Here is a 20,442-nt window from a genome sequence, read left to right as displayed (position 1 = left end):
GCCTGGAATGGCTAGCGCATTTCGCAGTTGATAGCTCGGAATCGGCCCATCGTTGTTCCGGTGCCTCTGAGCTGGGCAGATTCACTTTCGCTTAAGTTCAGCCTTGCGCGACCTCGCAGGCTGCCTTGCATGCCCCATCCATCAGGCTAGCACTCAACAGCTGGGCGGGGTTGCTAATGCAATCACGTTCCATAGGGGAATATGACCTGGGTGGAGTACCGTATTATTGTAGCACTCGTGAACCTGTCCGTGGCATCAGATGTATCCGCGTGATGGGCTATCTGTTGGCTATAACATTGAGGACTTGAAAGCCTTCGCGTCCAATGCTATCGTATCAAGTAAGGATGTACTCCGTGGCTATCTTGGATTAAGAACACATTCTCATACAATCCAATATCAACGTCTCACCGTCGGACCCGGAAGGATCTTGTGCCCCAATTAGAGCCGCGACCACGTTTGCTAAATCTCCTGGGCACCTTCTTCTGGGTATTGGACTTTGCAGGGGCGGAATCGAGACCTTTCTCCTTCGAGATGCCGTCGACATCTTCAACCAGGTCATCACCTGGACCGAGTTCTTGCAGTTCGTCTTCGTCCATCTCGCTGAGCTCCTCACTCATATCTCGAAGAACCTCAGGGCCCGTCCACCTCTCTTCATAAATTGTCAAACCATCGGGATCGAAGGGGGCAACATACCACGGAATGCCGCCTTCGGATGGCGTATTCTGTGAATGACCCTCAAGGCTCATTGGCGGTGTAGGTGGCTCCACTTGCGGGACTTGATCCGACTGAACTTCTCCATTAACCTGTTGCTCGTGTTTGAAGCCGTTGGTAGACGCTGGTGGGGTGTCGAAAGTCACCAACTCTGCTTCTATACGAAGGCCATCCGGCTTGGTAACTCCGACCTTGTCTGCCATTGCCTGGTTTTCTCCGTTCAGCTCAGATCGAGGAGACTTTTCGAGGCTTTCATTTGGCACATCAGTCATCACGACATCGCCATCGCCTGGGCTTGCCATATCTGTCTCTTGCTTGGCCTCCACCGACTCGAAAACCCGAGTGTCGACAGACTCGGCAACTGACCCGCGTCGCGAGAGGAGCGCTTCGTCCATCTCTCGGATCTGCTGAGCATAAGGACGTCCATGCAGTTCTGCTTCCTTCCGGGCTGCGTCTTCGATGAGTGGCTCGATGGCTTTGACAACTCGTCTTGCCAACGTACGCCGATCACGATCCTCCTGCTTCATATCTTCGGCTCTACCACTGACAAGAGATATCAACTCCGAAAGGTTTGCCGCAGTGTTCCCGAATTGCGAGTTGATGACTTGCAAAACATCGTTCGAAAAACTTGCAACCGAAGTGTGTTCCTTGCGTGATACTCGGGCACGAAGTTCCAGAAGTTCATTGCGGAACAGTCCACGATCAAGCCTATGATTTGTCAGTTTCACTTCCATCGGTGGGTAAATACAACTCACTTGAGGGCTTTGTCCACAATCGGCTCAAGCAGATGCGGTATGGGAAAGTAAATTGTGTCAACAACATCCTTCATCAGGGCAGCCTCCTGCAACTTCAATGCTTCGCGTTCTTTGATCAGTTCGCAAATTTGTACAATTCGACTCATGTCTTTGGACAGCTTCTCAGCGAACTCGATGCGACGGTCCAATCTCGCCCTACCAGCAGCACCCTGGGCTTTGTAATCCCTGCGAGTGACCTCGAAAGAGCTGAAGGTGTCCATCTGCAGTTGCAGCCGTTTCAGTAATGCGGCACCTCTCCGCGCTTCACGTTTCAGCGTCCAGTATTTGCAGATTTCCGAAACGTATTCCTTCTTCCTTTGCACGGTGAACCTCACAAGAGCGTCTTCGATAGATTTAAGAATGACCTCGGGGATGACTGGAGCTCCAGATGGCAAACGCCATATCGTTTTCGGCTTTTGGCCTTTCTTATTGGTGAGTGTGACCTTCAACGGACCCCTCTCAGTGCTAGGAGTATCGTGCACTTCGTTGATAGCGAGTGCAGATGCGCGACTATCAGCCCAGATCTGGCCTCGGAAGTGTTCTTTGAAGTATTTTGTGGCCTCTTCGAATGCTTTGTCAGTATGGTGCTCGTGCTTCCAGTCTGCAGGCGAGTGTTTGTGGCAGAAAGCCCTAAGCTGGGACGGCTCCATGAGGGTGTTCTGACCACCACCTGTCTTCATACGCAAATAGAGACCTGCTTGGCGTGCACAAGTCAAATGGAACGGTTCGTAGCAGCGACCGTCGCTGCACTGAATGCTTGCTCCCATCTCCTGCTTGCAAATGTAACAAAGGAGCTTCCATCTGCTCGGTGGGACCTTTTCAACGTCGGTGATAGGTTCCATAAGAGAGGGATTGCCAATTGTGACTTCCGGAATCCAGCTTGCGCAGAAAAGGTGTGCCCATTTCGAGTTGTTGGTTTGCTTGAATGCGCCTCCCTCGTTTGGGCAGAAAATACAGCTTGGTCGTGAATTACCAACTAGCTGACATTTTCGGCACAACCACTGTCCTTCAGGAATGTATGGTACGCCATAGCACTCTTGGTGGACGGCGAGGTCGCAGCCGTCACAGAACACAATAGCATTTGCATTCTCACAATCGCCATCATCACATATCGCACATTTGCTGTCAGGTTCTTCCCCAGCAGGTTCACCATTGACAGCTGCGGCAGAGCTAGATCGTGGTCTCTGCGTCTGTGGCGCTTTCGGGTTCGGCTTGGGTATCCTTTTCTCCAGAGCGTGCCACTCTTTCTCGACCTTCGTCATGGTGATTTCGAAGATTGCTGGCTTTATGGTCTGCACTCCGTCTTTACTGCGCCCTTTGTTGAAGGCCTCAAGCCACTTCACATCCTGCTCGTCCATATCGTATTCCACACGTCCAACACCGCTGCCACCAATGGCTGAGTTCTCTCCATTAGTGATGAGATCCGGGCTCAAGTCAAGATCTTCTTCTGCAGAACCTTCGGTCTGTCTGATCAACGTCCGCTCTGGCCGCAGGAATACTTCACTCTCTTGGTACCCGACATTAGCCATAGACTTGTCCACAAAATCCACCTGCGCGATGTCCTTCTGTTCATACGACAAGAACGGGTCGAGTTCTCGATATGACGGTCTCGGCAAGGTGAGTCGTTCTCGAGGGTTGGGACCAGGTATCGGGACGAATTTGGGTGCTTCAGGTGTCAGAAGCGCATTGACCATGGAGTTATGGGTGCGGTGAGGTCTTCCTGGTCTTCGCTTCGGTGGTGTCACAGCAATAGGAGGGACTGCCACACCTTCTGACGCCGGAGTACCGTCGACTATTTTCGACTTTACCACGCCGTCCACCTCTTCCGCCGTGACAACCGCGAAGTCTGACTCGAGATCTAGATCGGCGTGAAACTCTTCCCAGCCTCTCTCTTCTCGAGGTTTATACCCATCAGCATGCGTTACTGCCGCCGAGGCCGCCGCAGCAGTGCTGTATCGAGGCCGTGCACCACCACGAGTCCTGCTCCTGGCCGAGAATCGAGGCGTGGTCGTTAATGTCTTCCTCCGATCTTGGCTCTGTCTGGGGCGGGTACGGGGCACTGAGTATTCGTCCGCTGCGCGTGATAATCTTGTACTGGAAGGAGTGCTCCCATTGTCCACGTGTCTACCTCCACCACCAGGTCCGCCTGGAACCCATTTGGACGGTTGTTGCGCTCTCCGCGAGGTTCGCATGCGTTTCGAGGGTGGCTCCTCGTCCGCAAAGGCTGCGTATTCTTCAGGGTCTAGGTCTGAGAATATTTGCGGTGGCTTCGCGGCTTCTTTTCTCGGTCGGCCTCTCCGTGGTGCACCGCTCACAGGCGCCATCGCACTGGTATTTACCCAAAGCGGCGCGCGTGTTCGTTGAGGTGATCGACTAGGATGCGCAGTTTCGTATGGGAGGGGGTTTCTGCGCGGGAATTTCCATTCGGTCTACCGAATGCTGAGTAAAGTCATAGCAGAGGCCGTCGTAGGAGGAGTGGCAGATACGCGTCGATGGCGTTGGAGTGTGTTGAGTCGGAAGTACTCTTCGGTCCTCACCATGGGGGGACGTCTCTTCGAGATGGATGGAGTCAAGTCGCGCTCGGATGGGACAAGTGGGTCATCGGTCTTGGCATCGGTGCATGATCCTGCGCATCGCGACTGTACTCAGAGGTGAAGGCGAAAGCAGTCACTATTCGCTTTATTCTGCTGCACTCTCAAATGAACTTAGGTGAAGAGTAAGTCTGATTGTCCTGTTCCCAGATTTCGCTGTAGCCACGTTGTAGTTTACACCACCGCATCAATTCGCTAACAGAATGACTGGCAGAACCCGCAACGGTCGTCGAGGAAACGATTCCAAAGGTGCCTCCCAGCAGCGTCAGCCTGGAGGCCCTCGAGATGGCACACCCAATGCGAACCCGAGCAGGAGAGGGGGAAAGTCTTCTTCGAACGTGAACAGATCGGCAGACAACGCTTCAAATGGTCCCTCATCACAGACATCCGTTCCGCCACCCGATGACCATGTCCCCATTTCGGGGTTCAACGCAGAAGCCGTGGAAGCGATGCTGAAGCAGGGATACGCGGCGAAAGCACCACTGTACAAGCCAGAATTGAAGCCTCAGACTGCCAAGTCGGATGGTCCATGGGGCGCGAAGCGTGAGTACCCCCCACACCGTAGAACCGACGGAGATTGACTGTGACAAAAGCTGGTACGATGGCCAACGGCAAGGATTTCTGGCTGGACCTTCGCAAACAGGTCGCTGCTCTACAACAGTCGGGTGGTACCAGCCGCGGTGGCTAATGGTCGTTGATGAGGGAACAAACGTCGATTTATTCATCAGCGGCATTCTATGCGAGGCATTCACTTTTCAGCAAGATACCCATTGGGTTGGCGCATTTTCAGCATGTAGGGCATTGCATTGTACAATTTATTGCGACTAAGAGTTCGCCCATCAGAGTGTACATTTCAGCGGCTTGTCATGATCGTGACTTTGGCTCACAATGACTCATGAGGGTTGGGAAGAAGATCCTGTACGGTTGGTCAGTAAATGAACCTGTTATGAGGATTGGTGATATCTGCGCATTGGATCGCGGGCTCAGTTCTAGATCTGATTCTGTTATCTATCAGCGGGTACACTACTCTTGTGGACTACGCAGCAAAAGTATTAAGAACTAGCTTCATACACATGCCGGCTTAGCAGCTTAGCAGACGATCAAGCGCTTCCGGGGAGGAATTGTAACACAGTCAAACACAGGATATTGTGCGAATCTTGAAATATGATTTTTGTCAATGGGTTTCGTTCTTCACCACACAAATCTCATGCTGGTGCTCTAGACGATTTCTGGATGTGCGGCCAATGTCCATAATAGGGTCTCAATGTGCCAGCAGCGTTCCCAACCTCTTCCTCGACCTTTGCGGTCGCCACGTCATGTAGTAACATGTCTGGGACCCCTCAATAAAACCAGTTCGCATTCGCTCAAAAAGACCAGACGCAACGCTTATGCGACCATGGTGCTGGCAGTGGAACTCTCGTACTTCCAGTTAGGTTGCAGAACACCGACAGTCTTGTAATATCTGCTGAGGCGGTGGATTCTGGATTCAATAAGAATGAGTCGGAACTTGGAGTCCTTGTCCTTTCGGTTGCGCTCGAGGTGCTTTCGGACGGCGACGGCCTGACAACCACATTAGCAAGTTGAAACATGTTTCGTCTTGAGTCGTGCACGGCATACCTTCTTGATCAACATGTAAAGGTCTTCAGGGATTTCTGGGGCGAGACCTATTGTCACTCTGTCAGTCTCATGGACCAATCTCAGAGGCTATGCTGTGCCATTGCCTTGCAAAGCATTGCAGGCAAGCAAGAGTATGAAGTGTTTGGAGCAACGCATGCTCATCTTTCTCTTGTCTTCTCTCATGGCGGGGCAAATTGGATGTTGTGCATACCACTCGACTTGAGGATTCTCAGGATCTTGTTACCTGTGCAGAAAATGATCAGCAAAGTTGCTCCTCCAACTCAAGAATTCTTGCGCTTTCTTACCAGTGACGACCTTGACTTGGGCGACACCATGGCTGTCTCGGAGGATGACACCGATTTGAGATGGAGTAGCACCCTTTCGTGCAAGTTTGCAGATGTTGTCGACCACGGTCTCTGGAGTGCTCTTGAACCAGGTAGGAACCGCTCGCGAGTATGGAACGGCGGAAGCGCTGATACCTTTTCCCTTGCTGTGAAGACGACCCATGATTGCGGTTTGTGGTGTTGTCGGGAAACCTGTTTGTCGATGTCGTTGTTCGATCAATCCGCAATTTCGACGAGACTGTGGGAATCAGGGCGGCTGCGGATTTTCGATGCCAAGACGAAATCTTGGCGGCTGCTGAGTCATTAAGCTGGGAACTTTTTTCGAAGATGAACTCGACGACTCTTTCTCCGCAGACAACTTTTTCGAACTCATAAACACCACGCACGCAGCATGCAGCTCGAGATGTATGAAGAGGACGGCTCTGGACGCTGATCGACGTAGTGCCAGCATAGGCTGCGCATAGCCAAGAAGGTGGTTCTTACGCTGGATCAATATGCCTTCTCTGAGCACTTTGTGATTCTCTTCCCTGGTATGTTGAATCCTTTACAACCCGTCTACCCGCTTGCTTTTCTTATGATGACAAACTTCGAAAAATAAATATTATTTCTGGTACCTCTTATGTCAGAGGAGGAATAGCCTTGTGGCTGTTTCTCTTCAATGAATTTACTGGACTTCTGATTCTCCCACCAAACACACAATTTCAAGTTTCGGCCTTATGAGTGCTTCGCTGACTCGGACAAAGCAGATTTTCGTAACAAGACAGTCAAGAGCATTTCGCAATTAGCGAGGAAGGATAGACTGTACGACCTTGAACGTTGCCGTCGGTCCTCAGGTGCATCTCGCACCTCTTAGACACATAGATTCTTTGTATAATAAGCTGGAGCAAAATCTTTTGATCATATCCTACCACCCAAGGGTATCAAAACTTCAGCCGTCCACTGCATTTCAATGTGTGAACATAATTCCAGACGCCAACGCTATGGATACAATCAAGAGTGCCACAGATGTGCTTATACAGTGCCTCCCATCTCCGTATCGCCATCTCTTTGCACTTCCGACTCTTTTGTGTCCGCTTCCTCTTTGATTCCGTTCGCGACAGGGGCGTCAGCGGGTATAGGCACCTCTGGCTCTGTCCCAACTTCCTGCGTTACTACAATAGGATCTGCAGCTGTTGCGCGCGTTTCATCCATCGGTGCATCTGAATGAGCTTGTGCGCTCGCTTCTTGCGGAACTTCAGCACTTTCTGACGGCGCAGACGGTGGTGCCGGTACTGAATCGTCTTGGGGCTTGGGGTCTTCGAAAGTATATAGAAAGCGCTCACGAATGTTCGTGCGATCCGGGTTGCCTTCGTACAGGATCGATTGGTGGATGAGACACTCTCCTAGCCATTGAAGAGGAAATTCGGCCCTATTCGACGCGCCAAACGTCAACAGAACACTCACATTAGATGGGCAACAGAGCCCATAGGCGATTTTCGGGAAGACGCAAGACTGACGTACTCGACATCCAGGCTCTGCGTGATAGCCTTCTTCAAGAACGGCGCAACTCGTGCATTCAAGTAGTCCCTCAACGGTACTTGTTGTCTGTTATTTGACGTGTTCACCACCACGCTAGGCGGGTTGCCAGCAGACGAAGACATCTTCGTGGGAGTATGGGCGTGTTTCAGACGTGTAGTAAGAAAGGTCAATATCCGTATACTTTGTACACTTCGTCCAACCTCTATTTACATACTACGGATGCGCTACAGGAAAGTTTGCCGTACGCGCGCGTTTCTGGCACGTGACTTTTGGCTACGACAATGGCTGCAGACCACGGAACGGAGAGTAGAGCACATTGAGAAAGAAGGTGATGTGATGACGATAGTCTGTTGGAATCCTCAGGGCGGTGTCAAGCAAGCCGTATAGGTGGTTGTATGTGCGGACGGTCCATATGATGATGCCCCCAATGCTGATATGACATAGCGTATGGGTGTATATGAGTATATCAATGTGTGACGCTTATGAACGCTACCAGCTGTTCCCGCAAGCAATCAACATAGTGAACAAGCTCTGCACACTTGAAACTTCTTGATGCTAATATCAAGCTGTACTGCAATGCCCCTCCGTTAGTCGTCCAACCCATCAGCATATGGCTCTGTTGGACGCATTCTGGCTCTGAAGGAGCCGCAGTGGCAGAAACGTCGACTTGGCCACCCTGGTGCCGTTGGTATCCTTCTCTTTTGAACTTCCTGATAGTACTTCATCAGCAACGGCTTGAGCAGGCTCGCACCAGGAGTACAAGGTGCCTGACACGGTTGTTCCGTCCATGATCCTATAGATTTGCTCAAGCCGGGCCGTCATTGATCTGATGCTGGAGTTCACTTAACAATGTAACTTGATCAGAAGCCTTCGGGATGTTCGCCCACATTGAGAAAGACTGCCATCACCTCTGGGGTTGCAAGTTAGTCTTCTATAGAGCAATGACCTACCGTCCGACTGACGCGCGCAACATTTTCGTCTCCATAAAAGATGATGTAGCGAGGCCACACATACGTCGCCACGTGTAGAGCTGACAATGGCCGTACAAGATGAACTTAAATCACTTCCGCCGAATGGTAGTAAAGAAAAGGTCCCGCCAGCTGAACAAGCGCGAATGGAGTTGACCACCTGACTGCAGTACGGTGCGTGCGGCGGATCGACGAACAGATCTAGTGTACCGATCAAGATGTGTGAGTGACTGTTAGAATGAGGCGAGTGTTGTTTAGCTTCCGCTACTGAAAGATGAGATGCTCTGTGCGGCGCAACGTGGTTCTGCACAACTGCCCAACGCGTCATCGGGATGCGCTGGCGCGCATTGGCATAGCCGAACCTCACCGGCAAGAGGCGGTCAGAATGAGTTCCGCATCTATATAAGAAGCTGGCACTTCCGAGAAACGGACACTGGGCGGGGAGGTAGGAAATGGCGGAAGGGAACGATGATCAACACACAGTTTTCTCTCATCGTGGGGATGGGGCGGTGAGTCTTGCGGTGTATCTCTGGATCAGATATCTTCTTACCGAACAATTCTTCTCTCATTTTCACCTTGGTTGGCAGAGTATTTCTCTTCTTACCACATTGTCCAGTCTGTCAATAGAAGACAAGGCTGACGTTCACGGGCTCCATTTATCCAGCGGGAAATCGTTGGATGCCAGGCAATGAGGCAGCTGTGATTGAGATGGAGAAAATGTGCTTGGGCGGATGAGGATGGAGAGAGTGTCACGAGCTTACAAGGCGCACCATCAAAGCTTGGGCGTGATTTGGGCGTTGATTCGGCCGCGGGGCCGGCCTCCAACACACATTCCAGGCTTCTCATTCGACCTCCAACGCCTACGACGGGATGCGCCGTTATTGGGAGAGAGCACATGCCCCCGAATCCACTCTCCTCTATCAAAATATCCCCTTCAAACACCAAAGGAAGAAAATCATATTATGCGGGTTCCTTTTTGCAGACTGCAACCAAGCAATCTCAGCATAAATTACGGCGGTCTGCAGGGGCGAGGAGATTGAGGGCAGAGGAGAAAGAAGGTGCCCGCTGCTCCCTGCAGGTATAGCCTATTGCGATTGAATCGAGTCAAGATTCAACCAACAGCACCAAGACTGAGCCGGCTAAGCCAGAAACACACTGGAACTCATGCAGGAGACAAGATTTCCCACCATTCACCACCGCAACCTTTTCGACGCCTGCATCCACCCAACCCGCTCTAGCTCATCTCGCAGGTTCAGAGTTGCAGCTGCTGCGAACAGCTCACGAAAGTGGCAGAGAAACCAAGAACTCCTCCGCGAATCTGCACCTCCCACCGAACGGATACGGAACCTTCCCTCACACTATGCCTCGATCCCAAGATCCCTCCTCCATGACCGCAACCGGCCACTCACAGCGCGCCGTTGCATGTCTTGCAGCTGCGGCCTCCATTGGTCTACCCGCACCTCCTGATCATCTGCCAGTGTCCTGTGGCCACTGGCTCTCTGTAAATGGCTGATCAGTCCTTCTGCGCGCCTCATACGAAGCAAGGCCTGGATTTTGTGTTCTTGTTCTTGTCCCAAATGGCGACCAATCTATTCCTCTAACAAAGGCCCCAAAAGACAAATCTCAGCCGACCCTCTGCCTGTCCTTTCAGTCTAACATTTTGGCTTCGCGATATAATCCCCGGAGAGGTCGCAACCACTGGACGAATGCGCCTGCTTTGCCATATGCCGGTCTCTATTTCGCTTGACGACAGTCACATGCAGTCCATCCCTCTGTACAGCCTGTTTGCGCTACTCTGCCTCCTATACCGATGTCAACTCTGGTCAATACCGAATGGACAGTCGACGAGAAGATCATTTTGTTGACCAATATAATTCAAGGTGCTGTGGGGGATGTACCTTCCTGGCTAATACGGGCTATGGCCGACACCAGTATACAATTTAGATGGGAGGAGATTGCTCTGCCACCAGGTATGCCTTCTCGAGGCACATGACTTTGCGCGCATTGCTGGGGCAGTCTCGTCGTGTCCATGTGCGATGTGCGCAAAGCGCGTTGCTCTCCCGTGTTGGATCCTCAAAGCGTTCGCTGACCCATGTAGGCCGCTCGGTCAGTGCCTGTCGGAAGATGTACGAAGAGTTGCGGACGCGGTCGTTCTCCTCCATGAGCTTCCAAGGCTTTGCTCCATCTTTTGGCCTAGGTCAAGGACACGGTCGAACAGTGTCAGAACATGAACTACATCCTCCTCTGCATCGGTCGATACAGCCTCGCCCTCCACGCACAACAGACTCGCCATTGCCTGTTACCACGAACGGGGAAGCATTCACCATTTTGCGACCATTTGTGCCCGAGTTGGGACCGGAAAGACGCAGGAAGCGAGGCCGTCCAACCAAAGAAGAAGTTGAAGAACGCGATCGGAGACTGGCCGCCGTTGGGCAAACGTATGAGCCGAAAAAGCGTTCTACGAAGAGACCGAGACCCTCTGGAACTCCTGGCTCATTGTCTGAGCCGCTCGCTGGAACTTCACCAAGACTTCGAACTCCTGTGGCACAACCCGTCCCGCAGAGAGAGGAGACTTCTAGCAGCCGGCGGCGTTCGAGGCGGCAACACGAGGAACCCGCCTACTTAGCACGACAGGAACCAGCAAGATCTCCTCCTCCCGAAGACTCTGGCAACGAGAGAAGCTCAGGCGCTGCTCAGAGTCCCTCGGACAGGCTGTTACTGAGATCGAACGAACGCGCTCAGGGTGTGGCTGCGGTAGCTCGCGACATACAGCAAGCGCATAGTCCCAGTATCGAGCAAGACCCAGAACAGAGGTCGGACGACCAACAATCTGGTCCGCCTTCAATTTGACTCGCTTTTGCGACAGTACTTCCAACGCTTTGCTACAATGTACAACCTGGATGCGCGACCATTTGGACAGGACATACTGCCTACACTGTACGAGCTACGACTATAGACAAGGAGGCCAAAAGATGTGAACGATACCCATGTCTACGGCTTTAGACCTTTGGGGTGGCAGGTGTTTGCGTCTCCTATCCTATCGACGGTTTTCATCGCGTGTCAAGCCATTACTCGCTAATTGCATAATGGCGCGAGCATCAGCAACACGAGCGTTTGTTTTGTTATTTTGTATTTCTAATTCTGGATCAGGACAAGGAACAATCTGCTGGCCAGGTCGTCCTCGCTCTGATCATCTGAGAACACTATTGGAAAAGTATATCGATTTCTGTTTGTGGATATTGCCAAATATACTTTGGACCTTGGACGATACACTACTTAATGTTACTTGGGAAAATGCAGGTCTGATGTGAAAAGCAAAATGGCCAAGGGGAAACGGATCACGACGACTGCTCTTCTGTTTTGCTTTTGTGAAGGCTCCTTCGCTGTCCGACATACTAGAGGGCAAGGCTGAGGGTTGATGATTGTTTTGAGTTCCGCCAGGAGGCGTGACGCTTTACTTCGACTCATGGGTACCTGGTAGAATGTCCGCGGGCATTTACGGCTGTGGTTGACGTCTTGTGATGGCGGAGAATGACTATGGTGAAGGAAGATACACATACCACCACGGCGAGGATGTCGGCCTGCTGGATCAAGCCGAAAATGACAATGACAATGACATACCGGCAACGTCTCCAGCGAGACTTGCCCAACTTTTGAACAATATTGTCTTTCTACGAGCATGCTGCATGTGCTTTTGCTCCCGCTTTCGTTACTTCCCTGGTAAGGGTTGACCTTCTAGAGTTGACAGGGATGACTCGGAGCTCCCCTGCATGTGTAACCTACTACTGTAGTGATTCGTGCAGGGGGTCCAGAAAGTCAGGATGTGCTTTCTAGTCCCCCCGTAGTTGTGATTCCAATCCAGATGATAAGTGTGATTACCTACCAGGTAGGTAACTTTATGTTTCAGAGAACGAGATACGCGAGACAGAGGCACGCTACGAGTGGTCTATGCTTCACACCAAGGCTGCCGTATACCATACTGTAGCAGGTAGTGGTACATGGGTATATGGCCCTCACCTATGGAGTCGAAGGTTCATCTGCAAGATTCAAAAACCTTCCTGGAGGCAGGACTCGGCTACGACTGCACACTGCACACAAGGCAAAAATAGCAGTGGAGTTGTTAAAAGGTGTACATACTACTGTAGTAAGTTCGGAACATTCGCGGAAGTTCGTGTTGCTTGCTTTTTCCCTCGTATCGCCCGCCTTACACAGCGGCGGCGGCGAGGGAGCTCTGCTCTGCTTCGTATTGCTTGGGTCATTGTATCACACTCTCCGCGTCATTGAAATCCCTGGTCTTACCGCGCAGCTAGACTAGGTACTGTGCGAGGAAACAATAAGAAAGTACGCAGAACGAAATCGATGGTGAGTCGATAGGTGGACAAAACATCGAGGAGGAAGGAAGGCACGGAAGTCACGATCATGACAACTCAGAAGACTTTTCTCATTCCTACCAGAACGCTCCTGAAATACTGTAGATGATATGTGACTTCCAAATTGTCCTCGTCAAGGTGACTATACTGATGCATCGAACAACGAATGCATAGCGTCCTTGGCCTCTGATGTTCATGCCAGCAGGAAAGCCTTTGAGTAGGCAAAGCCTACTTAATCCTCGTAGAGATCTTCATCATCTCCTTCGATATCATTCACGAACTCATCAAGGGTCGTTTGTTCCTTTGCTTTGCCCTTACCTAAGGCTTTACCCTTGTCACCATTGGTGCCGTTGACGACCGAGCCGTTGAGATGGGACATGCTCACCCCGTAATCATCATCTGCATCCGAGGAATTGCCCGAGTCAGGATTACCAATGCGTGCTGCTTGCTTGTATGTGTTTGTGCTTGCAGGATATGCGCGGACATTGGATGCCGTGATAACTCTCTGTTTCCCTTTGCCCTTGCTCTGCACTGACTCCACTGGAGGTGCATTTGACTGGGCGGTATTCTGTCCCTGATGATCCGTGAGAGAAACAGGTGGTGTCATGCTCGGGGCTGGTCGCAATGGGAAATTCGGCTGCTTGACCTGCTGATCTTTGGCAGGAATACCATTGCTCTTGCTATCTTTGGGTCCACCGGTAATGTCTTGCTCCTCAAACATGTTCCGTATCCTTTCGAAGTGTTCGAGCTCTTTCTTGCTGACGCTGCCCACTAGCTCGTTTTGTGCGGCAGTAAAGTCCTCTTCACTGACTACAACCTGCACATCTTCCTCCGTGGCCAGGTGGTCAAAGAAGTATCCGGTGCTGACTTCTTCGCCGCGCACCTTAGTGATCTGTTGCACTTTCTCGTCCACCGCGTGTGTCTTTCGAGTGATGGCCTTGAGCATGGCATCACTGCACAGTGCATATAAATCTGCACCTGTATAGGTGAAGGGCAATCGACTGGCGACTCGGACCAGGTCCACATCCGGCGCGAGTGTGAAGTTACGAGTGAGTGCTTTCAGTATCGTCACTTGTGAATCATGCGTGTCCGCAACTCCTAGATAGAGCATCTTGTCGAAACGGCCAGGTCGGAGAAGGGCAGGATCAAGAAGATCCGGTCTATTCGTGGCGCCAATGACAAAGACACCTCCAGCGTTTGATGATGTTTTGCCGTCTGAGTTGTCGTCGTCGCTGCCTCCGCCTGACATGCCATCAAGTTCAGCCAGGAGTTGCGAAACGATTCGGTCCATGACACCACCACTATCACCTTGGTTTCCACGTTTTGGGGCAACGGAATCCAGCTCGTCAAAGAAGACCACACATGGACGAGCATCTCGAGCACGCTGGAAAACCCGGCGGACATTCGCCTCGGACTCTCCAATGTACATGTTCAGAAGCTCGGGACCTTTGACACTGAAGAAATTAAGGCTGAATTCAGTCGCTATAGCTTTAGCGAGCAACGTCTTTCCAGTTCCCGGCGGCCCATAGAACAAAATTCCGGATCGTTTCCGGATGCCGTTTGCGAAAAGTTCTGGGTGAGTAAGGGGTAGGGATATCGTTTCCATAATGGCATCCTTCTGCGAGGAAAGGCCACCAACGTCTTGCCAAGTGACAGTTGGAATCTTTGGAGCACCAATGGCATCGGAGAATGTAGATCGAGCGGCAGAAATGGCACGGCTGAAATCGCTGGGAAGCAGGCACGTGGCCGCTTGACCTCCAGACACGTAGACATCGTACAAGTCGCAAGACTGGGATTCTGCCAGAGACAGTAGACGCGAGTACCGCGCAAGTGAGGCACGGCTGACGACATCAAGCAGGTCGCCAGCCACCAGAGCAGCAGTCTGCAGAGCGACGGTTTTGAGATTGACGCTGCTGGACAGAGCTGTCGAGATCGATGTACAGCTATTCCGCAGGATGATTTCTCTTGCCCACTCGTCTGGTGCCGTCACTTCGAACTCATGAGAACATAGACTCCGAATGCCTGCTGGAATGTCATCAATCTTCGATGTCGTTGCAATCACCACACGAGACCATGATATTATCTCCTGCAATGTCGGCACCATTCTATCCGCCGTCAGTGCGTCGATATGTTGGATGAGCAGCGCAGTTTGCTGAGAGCCTCCCGAGAGCGCACGTTCAGCTCGTGTCCTTAAGAGTGCTTCCGTCTTCACGTCTCCGCCACCAGTCGTGGCAGCATTCTCAGACAGCAGATCATGTACAGAGATGGGAACTGTATGAACGCCAGCTGCGGAGCAAGCCGAGTTGGCGATGTAGGATTTGCCAATTTGCCGTTGGTTCGAATGTAGAAGTATTACGAGCGGAGGGAGGCCAAGATTCACTGCCCGATTGCTCACCGCCGCCGATATGAGCCCATTCAGGCGCTTCTCTAGCGGCAACTTTTCTGGGGAGGGAATGTCTGCGGCCGTAGATATATGATCGACTTTGTGTGAATTCTGCTGCGGAAGCTTCTGTATGCCAAACCAGTATCGACTCCAAGTCTCGGTCAGATGCGAAACAGACTGAACACTGCTTCCACTCTGAGACACATGAGCTTGCAAAGGATCAAGAGTGACAACACCACCCCAGGTATTTTCACCTTGGCCACTTTCGCCGTCGGATTTCTCAAAGTCGACCTGTTGAACTTGAAACCACGCGAGCGCGAATTGTTGAGAACCCGATGTTGTCGGGCTATTGAGCCTGGTCACAGTCTCATCATCCCCTGTGTTGCCTTCGGAACCACTGGAAAACATGGCCTTCCCGAGTTCCTGATCCACTGGCACCGCAAGGATATCGCCTCGTTTTAATTTGCGCTTTCTGCCTTCCAAGTAATGCTTGAGAGAAGAGAACAGCGTAGACTGCAGTGCAGGATTGGTGGTGGTTGGATCTGCGATTTTCGAGAATTGGATCTCTTTGGCCAGTGGCGGAGTTTTCGAGCTACTTGAACGGCTCGTTTGAGACGGTCTATGGTCGTGACGTGGGGCTTGTGGTAAGGCACCAATTTTGACGAATTGAGCATTGGTAAGATTGGCAAGTAGTATTGGGGAGAGAAGGAGTGCAGGCGACATCGGCAATTGTAGATCTCTTTGCGAGAGGCTCGATCGTCTGTCACCTGTCTTGTCGACGGCGTATCGAGGTTGCTGGCTCGATAATCCTGATATGCCAAAGACTCGAACCGTTCGCCAATCGGAATCTTCTTCGTCAGCGATGCCGCTGAAGGAGCGCATCAGTGATGGTGCAAAACCCTGAGAGCTCACGTTCCTCGCCACCTCGATGCGCACCCAGTCACCCGAGAAGCATCCTATCTTTGCCAGCATACTCGTGTCGACGAATATAAATGACTCTTCGTCCTCGTCAGGGCTAGGCTTAGGATGCATCAAATCGGATGGGACCTTGCGCAGAAGCGCTTCTGTTCTGAAGACCTTCCCCGGTCGATTTCCGCCTCTTGTTGTAGTTGACGTGAAGCTTGAATATAGGGAGCCGGGTGTATGGGTTCCGGTGGCTCGCTTTCCCCCAGGCCTGGGTGTCGCAGCTGTCATGGCCGAAAGCGTGCCTGCTTGCTGCGGCGGTAATCCTGGAGCACTCAGGGAGATCATATCATCCATAGAATCAGAGTCTTCGTCACTCTCCTCACGGCTTGCATCATCGCTCTCAGCATCGTCGTCCGAGCCATCACCCTCATCAGACCCCGTCTCAGTGTGTCCGTCTTCCGCTGCCGAGTAGAATTGATCATTGGAGGTGTCTTCGGCCGTATCTTCAAGAGACTCTTCGATTATAGGCTGAACGGGTCCAAGCCTCTTCAACGCCTTCTCCTGCGATGAACCGGTCTGGATAAGTACAATCTTTGTTTTGTCTGATATCCGGCCCTGAGATACTGGTTCGCATTCAACAACAATGGCTGGAGGGGCCCGGACATGGGTGATAGGATGCGCCGGGAGTGGCAGAGGGAATACATCTCCATTGTGAATGATCTGCATTTGAGAAAGTGCTTCTCGAACGAGAGAAGCCATGCGAGAGACATGTGCCGGCACGTTCTGTAAAACACCATTGGCCCACCCTTGTCTCTTGTCTAATCTGGAATTTTTCCCATATTGAAAGCCTCCGCCGAATTTGGCTTGAATGTCATCCACCTTCTCGAGCAGATTCTTTTCAACCGACACGTAGAGCGTTTCCAACACCAGAGGTTTTGTCGCGATAGCCCGAACTTCGATAAATTTTGGTACGTGGCCTGGGTGACGATCCCGATCGATCGCTGAGTACGTCTTCAGCAGCGACTGGCAGGCCAGGGAAGAGGAGGAGAGCTTGATGACATCGGACTGTTCGAGCGACTCGGTTCGGGGGTGAGGTTCCTGCGGCTGGGCAGAGACGACGGTCCATATTGACTCCTGCACGTCGTCGTGTAAGGGTGACCAGGGAGTAAGTGCTATAAACAGTTCTGCTGTGGGTGGGCGAGCATCTTCAGAATCTCCACAGTCAGCACCACGTTGAATCCAAGGAATCTTGTGCGACTCACTATTCTCCGTAGAGACAAGTCGACTCCAAAGAGTTTGTGGCACCGAGGCAGTGTGAGCCTGGGTGGTGTCGTCGAAAGCCAGACGAGCCGCTACAGGTCGGCGGGAAATCTCACGCCGTCGACGCTTCTTGGGATGTTCAAGCTCGTGTTCGAGACTGGCCATGTTCGCTTAGAAGGTCTCGAGAGGCGTCCGCATGTTCTTGCGTAGTATGGGGCCTCCTCTTCAGCGCAACGAGTACTCGACACTTGTTGGGTGAATGTGAAAATCGGCTAGAAAAGAGTCATGTCTCACAGGCGCAGTAGTAGAATCGGTTGGTGGTGTTGGCGATGGCTGACCGACCGACCGCGGATGCCGAGGCACAAATTTGTGTCCCTAGTAGTCGTAGTCAACGTCAACGTCAACAGCTCCTTTTTATCCCTTGACTCTCCGACTTCTCACTGCCTCATTCTGACTTTGAGTGTGAGAACTTCTTCGACATCATCTAAGCTTTGATGGGGAGGGTTTGCAGGCTCTAGACCAGATCGTCGAAGGGTCGGTCCCTTTCCCTGTGCCGCAGCTGGGGGCCTACACATTCAGCTCGCCATGTCCAACCAGGGCGTCTTCTGCGCTTTCGGGCTGCCGGTTACTAACCCTCGCGGAGGTGGAGGTCCCTCGTCTTCAAGATTGTGAAAACTCCTTGTCGAAACCTTTTGGGCTCTTCTATTGGGTGCTCCGCATTCTCCATGTCGGCCAGACCACCGGCCGTTATGCGCCTTGCTGGGAACATCAGGCTGGGTCTGAACAGCATTGGTGAAGGCGCGGCACGGGGCTCAATTGTGTTGAAATCGTGATTGATCGTGCAGGGCGTGCTTGAGAGGCCATGAAACTATTCTACCCGATAGAGACAACATTATGCCTGCTTAAACGACAGGCAGCCTTTCAGCAACTCTGGTGTCACTACATGTGCTGTGCTACGTTCAGGTTCCTCGGCCTGATGGATTCCTCGCCTGCACAGGATGTCGTGCCTCGTGTATGGACCACGACTCACAATTGCGAATCATGACCATTGATCTCCAGGTCTTTGCCAAAGATCGAATCCACCAGCTCTCCGCTACGCGTGGACAAGATCGAAAGCAGTGAGTCAGAAAGACCGTGCGTCTCTTCGTTACACCCTTGCAGCCATATCCCCACGCCCTCTTCTACATGTTGCGGATCCAGCTTCACACCATAATCGCGTCCGGCTTGCCATTGACCATCATGGTTGGCATTGATGGGCTGACAGTCCTTGAGCATGTCGACGTGTGCGTCTCGGCGATATCCAGTCGCCAATATGATGGCGTCCACAGGCATCTTTTCTGTTGCCTTGTTGTCTAGTGGGTTCAAATTGGTCAGTGTCAGCAGCAATCCTCCGGTTGACTTGTAATCGACGACTTCGGTGACCTCTGTCGACGGAAGAATCTGATGTTGCCACCGAGATTTGTCTGGTTGCTTGATGCTTTGCAGGTAAAGAAGCTCATATATCTTCTCAATGAGTTCAAGCCTGACGACGCTGTAATTTGTGGCTTTGTTTCGTTTGAGGGTGTCACCTCGAAACCCCTTGGGCTGATCATAGAACGTGTCGACGGCTTCGGGGTCGAAGACTTCATTCACAAAGGGTGAGTCGTCACTGGGCCGCAATGCTGTGTCTCGAAGTATCAGCCTCGTGGTGGCATTGGGGTAGCGGCCATGCAAATCATTGAAGACCTCTGCCGCGCTCTGGCCGCCTCCTATCACGGCTATGTTGTATGCTTTGTCCTTTTCTGGTAAGGCTTGCTCGATCCGGGTATTGTACTCTGATGAATGCAGGATCCTGTCGTGGTACTCAGGAAATTGAGGAGGTCTTTTCGATCGTCCACCGGCAGCAATGACAACGTTCCGGCTTAGAAAAGTCACACTGCTCCCCGTCCTCAAATCGCGCGACACAACCTCCAGACAGTCGTATTTACCGCCATCCGCTAATCTCCGTGGACGAATGGATTCCACTTGCTGGCCATACTCGACCACGTCGTCAAAATGAGACGCCGCCCACTGCAGATAATCATCGAATTCGACTCGGGCAGGCAAGAAAGTACCCAGGTTCGTGAACTGAACAAGTCGGTCGTGGTGTTTCAAATAGTTCAGGAAGGTAAAGTGACTGCGTGGTTCTCGAAGAGTTGCAAGATCCTTGATAAACGAGATCTGCATTTTTGCGCCCGGTAGTAGCATCCCAGCATGCCATCTGAATGTCGGCTGCCGTTCCAAAAAGCGCACTCTGGGAGTATTGACCGTGCTGCCAACGCCTCCTTGCTCCTGCAGCAGATCATGTAAGGCTACTGCAATGGCCAGTGACGCAGGCCCGAAGCCTACACATAGTAGGTCATCTACTTCACCCGCTGCTGCAGAGTTGAGCATGAGTGCATGATCGACCATGCCTGCATTGTCTTGTTTCGCTGCAACAGAATTGCCGGCGGCTGTTCCCTTGATATGGTTGGTCATGATAAGGCCATCCCGGCCTGTGCCATCCTCATATACCGCGATTGGAGTCATTGGAGAGGGGCACTGTTAAGTGGCTTGATTCTCTCACGTTGGCTGAGGATATATCATGGGATTTGCATAGCAAGAAAAATTGTTAAGAAAGTTCGAAGTCTAGTGACTAGATACATGTGCCTTCGTTGAACCTGCCACTGCCAGAGTCTCCTGAGATTGATTGCACTACGCATGAACTAATCATCTGCCACATGCTGCTCCATGTCATCATGATTGAAGCGGAAACATCCGTTGTCGTGTCACATTACCCGATTGTCCATGGAGCATCTTTTACGACGCATCAAGCTCACACGCAGGTATGAGGGTCGTTTGGGATCCAAAGACCTAAGAGATGGTGCTAAATGAGGCCAACACCGGGCCAAGTAGCCATAAAAGATCAAGAACTACGCGTTGACCCCAGCAAGCCGATGCCGGAGCGTTGATTAGATCAAGA

The 20,442-nt window shown here is 51.9% G+C and overlaps 7 protein-coding genes across 7 annotated transcripts; 2 read left to right on the top strand and 5 right to left on the bottom strand.

The window, feature by feature from the left end:
• Window positions 1-130: 130 nt before the first annotated feature.
• Window positions 131-4,142, bottom strand: EDD37DRAFT_621760 (NuA3 HAT complex component NTO1). The gene is made up of 2 exons (XM_062816010.1): window positions 1,467-4,142; window positions 131-1,419 (listed from the first exon to the last, which is right to left on the bottom strand). The coding sequence occupies exons 1-2, from the start codon at window positions 3,827-3,829 to the stop codon at window positions 405-407; spliced, it is 3,378 nt and encodes a 1,125-aa protein (XP_062673106.1). The 5' UTR covers window positions 3,830-4,142; the 3' UTR covers window positions 131-404.
• Window positions 4,125-5,239, top strand: EDD37DRAFT_621757 (uncharacterized protein). The gene is made up of 3 exons (XM_062816009.1): window positions 4,125-4,221; window positions 4,311-4,639; window positions 4,690-5,239. The coding sequence occupies exons 1-3, from the start codon at window positions 4,205-4,207 to the stop codon at window positions 4,782-4,784; spliced, it is 441 nt and encodes a 146-aa protein (XP_062673105.1). The 5' UTR covers window positions 4,125-4,204; the 3' UTR covers window positions 4,785-5,239.
• Window positions 5,240-6,296, bottom strand: EDD37DRAFT_621752 (40S ribosomal protein S13). The gene is made up of 4 exons (XM_062816008.1): window positions 6,019-6,296; window positions 5,925-5,957; window positions 5,714-5,760; window positions 5,240-5,656 (listed from the first exon to the last, which is right to left on the bottom strand). The coding sequence occupies exons 1-4, from the start codon at window positions 6,218-6,220 to the stop codon at window positions 5,483-5,485; spliced, it is 456 nt and encodes a 151-aa protein (XP_062673104.1). The 5' UTR covers window positions 6,221-6,296; the 3' UTR covers window positions 5,240-5,482.
• A 420-nt stretch (window positions 6,297-6,716) lies between these two features.
• On the bottom strand, window positions 6,717-7,751 carry EDD37DRAFT_255781 (uncharacterized protein). Its single transcript, XM_062810735.1, has 2 exons — window positions 7,558-7,751; window positions 6,717-7,465 (listed from the first exon to the last, which is right to left on the bottom strand). The coding sequence occupies exons 1-2, from the start codon at window positions 7,695-7,697 to the stop codon at window positions 7,069-7,071; spliced, it is 537 nt and encodes a 178-aa protein (XP_062673103.1). The 5' UTR covers window positions 7,698-7,751; the 3' UTR covers window positions 6,717-7,068.
• Window positions 7,752-10,216: 2,465 nt separating this feature from the next.
• EDD37DRAFT_255565 (uncharacterized protein) lies at window positions 10,217-11,609 on the top strand. The gene is made up of 2 exons (XM_062810734.1): window positions 10,217-10,513; window positions 10,642-11,609. Exons 1-2 carry the CDS (start codon window positions 10,354-10,356, stop codon window positions 11,391-11,393), a joined length of 912 nt encoding a protein of 303 aa, XP_062673102.1. The 5' UTR covers window positions 10,217-10,353; the 3' UTR covers window positions 11,394-11,609.
• Window positions 11,610-12,986: 1,377 nt separating this feature from the next.
• On the bottom strand, window positions 12,987-17,976 carry EDD37DRAFT_255538 (adenosinetriphosphatase). Its single transcript, XM_062810733.1, has one exon. The coding sequence runs from the start codon at window positions 17,625-17,627 to the stop codon at window positions 13,146-13,148; it is 4,482 nt and encodes a 1,493-aa protein (XP_062673101.1). The 5' UTR covers window positions 17,628-17,976; the 3' UTR covers window positions 12,987-13,145.
• Window positions 17,977-18,370: 394 nt separating this feature from the next.
• EDD37DRAFT_255527 (L-ornithine N5-oxygenase) lies at window positions 18,371-20,328 on the bottom strand. Its single transcript, XM_062810732.1, has one exon. It carries the CDS (start codon window positions 20,007-20,009, stop codon window positions 18,489-18,491), a length of 1,521 nt encoding a protein of 506 aa, XP_062673100.1. The 5' UTR covers window positions 20,010-20,328; the 3' UTR covers window positions 18,371-18,488.
• Between the last annotated feature and the right edge of the window lie 114 nt (window positions 20,329-20,442).

Source organism: Exophiala viscosa (assembly GCF_022695815.1).
Source record: "Exophiala viscosa unplaced genomic scaffold EDD37scaffold_2, whole genome shotgun sequence".
Lineage (NCBI taxonomy): Eukaryota > Fungi > Ascomycota > Eurotiomycetes > Chaetothyriales > Herpotrichiellaceae > Exophiala > Exophiala viscosa.
Note: the sequence above shows the minus strand (reverse complement) of the source record. Positions and strands in the feature narration are given on the sequence as shown.

Coding starts and splice junctions, on each gene's coding strand:
- EDD37DRAFT_621757 (XM_062816009.1), top strand. Junction 4,640..4,689: donor TGGTCCATGGGGCGCGAAGC/GTGAGTACCCCC, acceptor CTGTGACAAAAG/CTGGTACGATGGCCAACGGC.
- EDD37DRAFT_621760 (XM_062816010.1), bottom strand. CDS start 3,829: ATGGCGCCTGTGAGCGGTGCACCACGGAGAGGCCGACCGAGAAAAGAA. Junction 1,420..1,466: donor ATTGTGGACAAAGCCCTCAA/GTGAGTTGTATT, acceptor GACAAATCATAG/GCTTGATCGTGGACTGTTCC.
- EDD37DRAFT_621752 (XM_062816008.1), bottom strand. CDS start 6,220: ATGGGTCGTCTTCACAGCAAGGGAAAAGGTATCAGCGCTTCCGCCGTT. Junction 5,761..5,924: donor GAGAATCCTCAAGTCGAGTG/GTATGCACAACA, acceptor GAGTGACAATAG/GTCTCGCCCCAGAAATCCCT. Junction 5,657..5,713: donor TTTACATGTTGATCAAGAAG/GTATGCCGTGCA, acceptor TGTGGTTGTCAG/GCCGTCGCCGTCCGAAAGCA.
- EDD37DRAFT_255538 (XM_062810733.1), bottom strand. CDS start 17,627: ATGGCCAGTCTCGAACACGAGCTTGAACATCCCAAGAAGCGTCGACGG.
- EDD37DRAFT_255527 (XM_062810732.1), bottom strand. CDS start 20,009: ATGACTCCAATCGCGGTATATGAGGATGGCACAGGCCGGGATGGCCTT.
- EDD37DRAFT_255781 (XM_062810735.1), bottom strand. CDS start 7,697: ATGTCTTCGTCTGCTGGCAACCCGCCTAGCGTGGTGGTGAACACGTCA. Junction 7,466..7,557: donor ACGCAGAGCCTGGATGTCGA/GTACGTCAGTCT, acceptor CGCGTCGAATAG/GGCCGAATTTCCTCTTCAAT.
- EDD37DRAFT_255565 (XM_062810734.1), top strand. CDS start 10,354: ATGTCAACTCTGGTCAATACCGAATGGACAGTCGACGAGAAGATCATT. Junction 10,514..10,641: donor GGAGATTGCTCTGCCACCAG/GTATGCCTTCTC, acceptor TGACCCATGTAG/GCCGCTCGGTCAGTGCCTGT.